Raw genomic sequence first — 10,068 nt, 5'->3', positions numbered from 1 at the left:
TGTTCCAAAAGTAAGGAAAATCTATCGAATCAACATCTGTGGATGAGAATCACTCAGGTTGGCAGGGCCCCTTAAAGTTATCTGGTCTATACTCCCTTGTCAAATGTGTTGATCTTATTATACTGCAGCCAAATGGCACTTTAGCCTAAACCCAAAGATTCCCTATCAGTGAGATTTCACTCTCAGGTTATTAGAAAACTGTAAAAAAGTTTTTCTACAGAATAAACAGAAAGCTTTTGCCTACTGGCTTCTGCCCTCCGATTGAGTTCTGTTCTCCCACAGGTCCACACAGGACAAGTCCAAGGCTTCTGTATTTAATGTGTCAGTTCTCCAGAAGCTGAAGATAGAAATCAAGAATAGCTTTGTAATATCTATAATTCACCTAGTTGGCAAATAGTCTTAAAAATTATTTTGGGGAAACTGATGTACATGCAAATTTACTTTCTAGACAGTAAGAGAATAATTGGTCTATCCCTGGAAGAGATAAAAAACTTCAGCCTTCATTAACTGTTATAGAAAATTCTTAGTTTTCCATGTGCCACACAGTTTAAAATAAACTAAGTTTGCAAACACATCATGCTAAATACATTAAATTATTTAAATTTTTTATTATGACAATTGACATATATTAAGTGAAAGAAATGACAGAAGTATTATAATAAAACATTTTGAAAGAAAAAGTTACACAATTAGGCCAATAGCCATAAAATAGCTTTAGGCCTAGCTTATAACACCAAGAGTTCTGATCAGACTGTAGTGAGACATTGAACATTTCATTAACAAAAATATTGGCACTAGCCACAACATATTTTGGTTGTCACTTACAAGAAGTATTGTATTTAAATAACTATGCACTGCAATTCTAACACAGTAGGTGTTCATACACTGCAGGTAACCCCTGAAGCTTTAAGCCACCAGGAATTCCCATACTTTCCATGCACAAAATTTACTTTGTGCATTATTGGAGTCCCATTTCCAGTTTTCAGATGTCTTCTCCTTCCACCCCCCAAACATGCAGGACCTTGTAGGAGGTGAGATCACTCCAGTTTTCCCTATTTTACTAACATCATGTTTCTGATTACCTCAACAGTTTGTTAATCTAGGAGCTTCTGCTTTAGCTCTCATCTCCTAGAAACAAAATAAAGCATTCTGAGAACCTATTACAGGAATAATTTTTTATGCATAGGAAAATAAAGCATTTCATGTAAGTATGTCTGAAAATCCAAGAGGCATTCTGATCAAACACTCCCTGAATCCCAGCTACTATTACTTTAAAATCAAAATGAAAATCTAACATATACCATTTACAAATTCCTATCTGGAATTTGTATTGCTCACCTGGAAATTCATGATTCCCAGGCTTCACCTCTGAACGGATAGCCAAGAAACTGATATCCTACATTTGCTGACAGTAGATAAAGGTAGCTTGGGTAGAAATTATGACACATTTCGATGAATTTCTTTGTAAGAATACACTTTGGCTATAAAGGTGAGAAATTACAATGGTAAAATGATCAGATGGCAAAAAATACTGGCATTTAAATAAAGTATCTTAATGTAACTTAGGTAAAATGTGCCATTTAAGACTGCTAGAATCGGCAGCTCTGCAAGATGTCAAAATATTTATCAAATGAGGGAAATCAGAATTTGAAGCTAATATCCCTTCCTGCCATGCTTCCAGCAGACAAATATTCCTGTGGAATTAAGTCTACTGAGTAACTCGAACCAAACAGCAATTCCAGTTCTTCCTCATCTTATATTGAAAAGAAAGCAAAACGCTGCCCTTCAACCCTCTATCCCAGCACAGGACACTCCCTTTCAAGGTGTATACAAAACCTGGCAGGTTTGGGCAAGCTACAATTCAGACTGTAGCTTTATCAAGAAGCTATTTTGATAAGAGAACAAAACACTAGACCAACACTGAGAATACCGTAGTCAGGCATCACAAACACCACGCACTTTAACTGCCAAACTTGGGCTATTATAGCTGTTCCGAAGTTGACAATCCATTTACACTAATATAAACTAGATCTGTTTATGTATGTGTATACGTGTGTGTAATTTTCATGCAATGATTTTAAAAGCTTTGGAGACAAGGATTATTAGCCTAACTTCAAAGCCTGTCCATACAGCAGTATTGATATGCACCAACTCTGCTCAAGGGCAGGAGAATGAAAAAGACCATGGCACAAATTTTTAAACAATTTTAGGTTTAATTACATAATGCACCTGTAGATGTTCTAGCATAAACACAATTGTAAAAATCTACATCCTATTTTAGGGTATTTTTCCACTTCCCATCCCTTAAAAGCTGTACAGTTATAAAAAATGTGACTCTCAAGCAAAATAAATTTTTTTTTTTTGCAACATACAAAATAAGTTAAACGATTCAGAAGGTCTTGAGCTATTACGTTTCCCAATGACTGTGTTCTGGCCATCCATAAGCGTGACATGCAGCTCCTGGCCTGTGACCAGAACTCAATAAATACAGGTCAAACAAAACCCCAAACACTTAAATTAGATTTCTTTAGAAACTGATGAAAGTTAAGAAAACATAGAGTTAGGGTTAACAATTCCATTCTTAACTTATATTATCCAGTGGCAAAATGAACAAGGCAGGTCATTCAGTCCTTAGTGCATTTTCTAGCTTGTACCGGTTTGGCAAAAAACACACAAATGAAGTTCCTTTAAAAATGTTTTTTTCTTACTCAAAATGTCTTAAGGAGCTTAATTAATAAACTTCTATGCATCTACTAATAATTTGTTATGCCCTCTCATATAACTTATGCATAGGATAGAAATCTAAAAGTTATTAAAATAAAAATAACATCTTCATTAACTGGAATCACTACAATGTGCCAGAATTGGATTTGCAGCATTTCCCAGAGTAAAATGTATAAATATAAAATGAAAGAAAATACTGAGCTTATATGACCAAAATGAGGGAAGAAATCCACGGGGAATTCTAGCCTAATCCATTTCTGAGAGGGTTTATATGAATAAAAAAAAGTGGTTATACACCAAGCGCACTACATTTTGGCTTAACGACTGCTTGCTTGCTGGGGAATGACTCTATCTTCAATGTTACATAGTCACCTAGCAATTCTTGGCACTCAAAAAATGTTAAATGACAATGTAAGTTGGAGTGAAATATTCTGAAAACAAATTAAGTGTACACATAATAACCCAGCTTAAATACATTGATAGCAAAAGGATTTATCTTTCAGGATTGATATAAAAACAATGAAGAAAATTGGCAGGTAGCTTGCCACTTCCAAGGTAGGTTTACAGGTATACACTGGGAATGGTGGATAAAATAGGAATGGATTTTCTTCTAAGAAAGTTTAATAACAGATATTAAGCAGAGGACTATGTAGATTACAGCAGGTGTGTAGTTTTGGCAGTCTCGCTTCTTGGGAGAACCAGGAATACATTTTTAGAATGTCAAACCAAGAAGAGGAACTTCACTATTTTTCTCTAGGCTTTCTGTAATTAAATGTTCATAATTTCTTATACGTTATAATTATTTGCCTTATTTCTTTTTTGTCAATTAACAATCTCAAATGATTCAGTTTTTCTTCTAACATCTAAAGTATGTATGTACACATATACATACATACATATACGTACATATATATTTTCATTCCACCTAAAAAAAAAGATATATAGCTGTGAGGCAACACCATGAATCATGAATCTGTTCCACTGTGTTGGCAAAGGTCAGAGTTCACAATATTTTCTAGTAGATTCATTAGGTTCCTTTTAGCTGGATGGTAGTACAAACTAGCGAATGGTTAACCTCTCTCAGCCCCACAAACAAGCTAAAAGGGCATTCCTTGTCACAAAGGAAATACCATCAGTCCCACTTAAAAATAGCTAACATTTTTCCACCACGTTATCTCTAAATAACAAGTAAACATCTACATTTTCCTTAATATATGTACTTTGCTCAAATGCGTATTATGGAATGGGTTCTATCAACCGAAAAATGAAAACTGGAGTTTGTAACATCCTTAAAATTAGATTGTTTAAAAATCTTTTTTTCAACAACTTTAGCATTCAAAGTCCTTGGTTCTTTGGCAGGTCACATTAAAAAATATATTATCAGTAGACATGAATTTATTCTAAATGAAACTCCTTTTTATTCTCTGAATGTGCAACCTCGACCAACTGGAAAAAGATGTATCAAGGAAACCCAACCTCAATATATCAGGTATCTTCTTCAAAATATCTCTGCCATCATTCCCTAGTAACGTGCCAACAATGGAAAAATGTTTGACACTGAACACTGTTTCATCAGAACAAGTCTACGAAACCAAAATGTGTATTTTCAATCTGAGGTTTTTTTTTCATATAACTTAATTCAAAGCTTCTGCTTTGTGAAAATTTGGCTCTTTTCCAAACCTTTACAGCAACTGCAAACGAAATATTCTGGGTACTAAACTACATCTCCCCTTAATACATTTGCTTCAGACTGTGGAGTTTTATATTGGGAGTCCAACTTGTATTTCAAAAAAGGGGGTTTAAAGTATTAAAGGGCTCTATTATATAGCAGCTATTGTGACCCTAACCCATGGTTAGTACTCTAATAACCAGGATTCCAGATGTTCTAAACGCTAGATGAAGTGCTGCTGTCCTATGCTCTGTCCAGTTCCTAACAAATGAATTATGTCTTTGGATACAGAATGTTTACTTTTCCGTATTTTTTCTCTTCTTCATAGAATACTCAGAGTTAATATTTCAGTGAACAGACTCTTTCTGGGACTGAATCTAAACACCAAGTAGCAGAATTGTTTTTGAACTGTTCAACATTTAATTACCCATAATGAATCTGCATAATAACAACTTATAAGTACGAGCTGCTTGGATTACACTCTTTATAGATGAAACATAGTTAACTGGTTTAATCAGAATGTAAGGTTAGAAGGGATACACTCACTATCAAGTTCACAAACATCTAATTGAAGTTTGGTAAGTAACAGGCAGCCAATGGGTATCATAACCAATGTCAGTGGGACATTTGGTACATGGAATATGTTCACTATGGTAAAAATTACCTTTTGCTCTCGGTAGCAGAAGGGTAAAAAGAACTCATTTCACCTTGGGCATCCTGTAAAAGAAATAATCTACCCATTTAATACTTTTTATCATCTGCTTGACTGCCGAGTAGAACTAATAGGTGGAAGCAGGAGCTGATGTGTCCAGAGGTAGACAGGACAGGGCACACAGGAGTTTCCACACAGTAGCGGCTGTTACCCGCTGCAGGACTAAAATGGTCGAGGGAGGCTGGGGGCAGGATTGGCCACATGCACTCGAACCACTTACCTTGCACTAGTAGGAATCCTTCCATTGCCTGCCTGTTTTAGTCAACACGGCTAACATTCTTAACTGACTTGCAAATAAAGGCAACAAACCTAGCTGGCAAGGAGCTCATAAGTGAATGCGGCTCCTTGCACAGCCCTGCTCTGCTGTCCGTGAATGCAAGCCCTTCCCTTCCTTCCAGGGGCACATTGTCTCAAAATAAAAATCACAACTTGCTTGGAACCACGTGCTATTGGTGCATCCTATTTTAAGGCTGCTTTCATTATTTTATTTTTTATACAGATACATATACATTGCTAGAATTAAAGCAAAAATATTAATGGGCAGATACTACAGAACTAAAGTGAAACAAAAGAACCAACAACTGAAAAACAACAGCTATGAACTTTCAAGGCCAAAAAGATAAGATTTAAGGGCAACACCTGTTGAGGAAGGAAAAGAAGGAGTATAAAGTTTCTAGAGAGGTATTTATAATGCGAGTCTAATGCCAGCTTTTTAATAATAAAAAAGAGAAGTGCTTTACTATACACTGACTGACTAGCACATATAATTTGGGAAGAAAAATTAATGAAGTTCCTTGGGCCAGCAGCAGATATGGTGCGTCCGTTGCCGGCAACAGACACAACACTGGAACAGAAAAACCCAAACCCCAGGGCGAAAGTATCCACAGAAGTAATGGCTGAAGGTTTCAGAATTGGACAGGCAAGGTTTAATCACAAGTGCTACACTTTGTACAATGTTATTTATGGCTCTGCCTGAAATTTTACAGCTGTAACAGAATCTAAGTTAAGACAAAGTTCGTATTTTTAGTGTCAATTACATGTTAGATATTCAGTTAGTTACAAACCACTTTTTCTTGAAACAAAGGGCTTATCTTTTTTAAAAGTGTCGAGATGTTTGAAGTGGATGTCATGCCTATTAAGTACATCGGCGGTTCTCAATCAACTCTATGTTGGTCGTGTGACTATTAATGAATTTTAATAGAAGTCTAATGGCCAAAGGCCGAAACTACATTCAAACCCTGCTAATATATCCAAGCAGATAGGAAATTCCAACACACACACATACACACACACATATACACACACATACATGCTAAAACTCAAACTAAAAACCTCCCAAAGGAACTGCTTTGTTTGTAGACTTCAATTTGAAGTAGATACTAAGGGCAAGAATAGACCAGTTAAAATTCACCTGAAAATCCTTTCCCCTTCTTCAAATGTGCTAAAATACCGCTGTCAGTTTAGCATCTCTTCATGTTATATTCTGTATAGATGTATTTGTTTCAAAATGGTATTTCATATAGTTAAATACCAAGTGGCCAGAAGACAAGAGTTACACTGTCTGCAAAGTCTATAGTCCACCTGGGCCTTAAGAAAGCCCATACTCATTTCACTACTAACTCGCCATGATAGTATATGAGAGGCCACCTCATCACCACTGCATAAAGCTGTTCTGGAAAATTTGTTGCTAGCACAATCTGGTTGTGAAAGCTTCATTATACATTTTACTGTACAAATGCTTTTCAGATGATTTTTTTAAAACAAGAAACTCCACTATCACAGAAACTTAGGTTAGAGTTTTTATACGATGGTACTTTCTCGGTCTCTTCTTTATTAAGTGTGGTTATCTCCAATAGTAAACAAGTTGATATCATGAATGCTGTTACTAAATGACTTATGTATGGTGTTATCTACAATTCTCAAACTGCAACAATACAGACTTGGACTTTTAAACCGTCTGTTAATCATCATCTATGCCATGAATGTTTAAATATAATATATATTTAATATGAAAAAGCTAAAGCACAAGTGCTTTCTCCCACCCCTAATTCTGTTTTGGGCCCTCATAGATTCGGAATGCATTCTTATTCACCCTTTTTCACAAAGTCAGGAGAGCTCAGGAAATATAAAGTCAAAAATATACAAATCTTTGTTGTTATTATAATAAGATTTTTTTTCCATGAATGAAATTACCAAGGACCATGAACTTGGAAAAAGAAAATCAAAAGGAATTTACAGCAATTATTTATCTTCAAAGTTCAAAACTGGTCACTTCACAGAAAGACTTCAGGGTAGTTGAAATTTTTCTTCTAAAAAGTCATTCTGTAGTGGAGTTTTCTAGGAAAAATAAAACAGCTTTTAATAACTGGCCCGCTGGTGTGAGAGCTACCGTGGAATAAATTAGCACAAAATGGAAAAAAAGTCTTATAACTGTTCACTGTTACAGACATAATCAACAAGGTCAGTCACTCTCAAAAGCTCATCTTCCTCCTCTTCTGGTGCCCCTGCCTCCTGCCCCCCACTTGTCCCATTGGGGGCCAGGCTTGCACTGGCTGCACTGTTGTCCTTGGGGGTCTGAGGCTTCTCAGTTGGCTTGCCAATCAAGTTCTCAATGGCTTTGCCAGGACTCTGTCCATTGGTGGAAGGTAAGTCCACTAAGCTATAGTCCAATGGGCTCCCCACCTTGCCTACATTTTCAAAGTCCTCTTCCTCATCACTGTCTATCCGATAGGGTTTCTTGGCGCTCTCTTGCTCTGAGGGCAGGACCCTGGGCTGGCTGTCATGGGCAGGCTGATCTGCATCTCCATGAACATTGTCACAACTCTCCTCCTCGTCTGTCTCGATCCGGTGTAGCCGTTTCCGGGATGGTTTGCCTTCCTCTTCCTCCTCCTCATCTGCTTCTGAATACTCATCTGTGCTTCGACCCCGCTTTCGAACTGACCGCTTTGATTCTTTAGCTAGCTCATCATCTTCAGAGTTCTTGGACATATAGCTCTCTAGAATAAACAGCACATTTAAGCCATTGGCACAGTGAACCATAAGCAAATTTAAGTAATTCTCCTTTTCCTTCCCATATTCACAGCACGTCCTGTTTTCAGGCTTGCTTGTACATAAATACTCTCCTTCAATAATCAGCCTGATTTCTGTCTCCTCTCAGCCCCGTAACAATGCCCATTATGATTCATGGTGTACCTAGGACTTTAGGAAAGAGCAGAATCAGACTTCTTGGAGAAATCTTGCCCAGCTCTGGGTATCTGAAACACTGTACTCTCACTCCAGGGTCTGAAATGTCTTTGGTAGTCCTCAAATCTCTTCTCTTCTTTGTCTATACTTACAACTAGGGGATCTCACCTAGTCTCACGGCTTGGCATAACTTCTATGTTCTGATGGCTAACACATTTGTTTTAGGCAATCCCTAACTTCCAGACTCATTTATCAAAATGCCTATCCAACATCTATGCTTGGATTTCTAAACAGACATCTCTATGACCGAGCTCCTAAACTTTTATCTCAAACCTTTGCCGTTCTGGTCTTCACCATCTTAGTTACTGGCAACTCTATTCTTCCAATCGCTCACTCATCCCTCACTCCTTCCTTTCTTCCATCTAACCCAACAAACAGCAAATGCTTTGGGTCGACTTTCAAAATATATCCACAATTTGAACTTGTCCCACCCCTTTCCTGCTACTGCCCTAGTCTTACCTATCATCATCTCTCACCAGGCCTATTCCAATGGCCTCCCTGTTGGTCTCTGAGGTTCTGCTCTTGTCCCCTTCAATTTGTGCGTAACACAGCTCCCACAGCAAATGAAAACATAAGTCAGATCCTATCAGTCCTTTGCTCAAAACCCTCCAGTTACTTCTTATCTCACACAGAATAAAATCCAGTCTATACATGGACCACTGCACTATCCAATACAGTAGCCAACAATCTGGCTATTTTTAATTTAAATTAATTAAAAGTAGATAAAAATTCAGTTCTGCAGTCACACTAGCCACATTTCAAGTGCTCAATAGTCACATGAGACTAGCGGCTATTTTGCACAGCAGCTACAGAACATTTTCATTAATGCAGAAAGTTCACCTGGAGAGCACTGCTCCTCAGCAGGAGTTGACAAGTCCCTTTTGTCAAGGGCAGGCCCGACAGTCTATCACAACTACTCAACTTTGTGGGAAGGCAGCACAGTCTGTTATGTAAAAAATGGGCGTGGCTGTTCCCATAGAACTTGATTCACAGCATTTTTATTTATACACACAGGCAGGCTGTCATTTGCTGACTGCTGCTCTACTGGTCTGGCTTCATCTCAGACTATTCCTCCTGCAACCACCCTGGCCTGCCTTCTGTTCCCTGAACATGCCAGGCACAAACTTGCCTCAAGACCTGCACATTTGTTGTTCCATCTGCCTGTATCACTTTTCTTCTAGGTAAGTGAATGACATACACCCAACATTTCTTTTTGGTCTTTACTCAAACGTTGTATTTTTAGTGGGGCGTTGCTGTAGTACCCTATCTGAAATTCCAACTATTCTCCCAACCCTCCTTTCTCCTTTATTTTTCTCCACAGCATTTATTTCCACCTAACATATCATATATTCTACTTATTCACTTTATTGTCTTTCTCCCCGCAACTAAAATAAGAATTACATGTTTTTAGCTCTTTTGTTCTATTCCCAGCACCTAGAATAGTGAATAGTTCAATAAGCATTTGTTTTTAATAGTTGAATTAATGAATTTATGTCAATCTTTAATGACACATGAAGATAACACACACTCAACCAGATGTTCACCTCCCTTCTTTAGCCTCCCATATCCAAACATATTTTCCCTTTCTCTCCTGGCATGGTCTCAAACTTAATTGACAAGGATCTATGAAAGCAAATAATTTTCAAACACAGATCATAAATAATAAAGAACTAAATATATAAAAAACAAATGAAAGAAGGTGAGAGTTACAATCATTCAA

The 10,068-nt window shown here is 37.3% G+C and overlaps 1 protein-coding gene across 4 annotated transcripts in view; it reads right to left on the bottom strand.

The window, feature by feature from the left end:
• Window positions 1-584: 584 nt before the first annotated feature.
• Window positions 585-10,068, bottom strand: part of RSF1 (remodeling and spacing factor 1) — a 124,961-nt gene continuing 115,477 nt past the window's right edge. For 3 of the 4 annotated variants that reach the window (XM_074335718.2, XM_019726392.3, XM_074335719.2), the window contains one exon: window positions 585-8,101. In XM_074335718.2, the coding sequence (XP_074191819.2) occupies window positions 7,530-8,101 (572 nt within the window). In that variant the 3' untranslated portion in view covers window positions 585-7,529. The remainder of the gene's footprint in view (window positions 8,102-10,068) is intronic. The other variant, XM_074335720.2, reaches the window with a different exon arrangement.

This window comes from Rhinolophus sinicus, chromosome 14 (assembly GCF_057876585.1).
Source record: "Rhinolophus sinicus isolate RSI-liver-muscle chromosome 14, RSI-T2T, whole genome shotgun sequence".
NCBI classification, from domain to species: domain Eukaryota; kingdom Metazoa; phylum Chordata; class Mammalia; order Chiroptera; family Rhinolophidae; genus Rhinolophus; species Rhinolophus sinicus.
The sequence above is the reverse complement of the archived record's forward strand: the minus strand, read 5'-3'. Positions and strand labels throughout refer to the sequence as shown.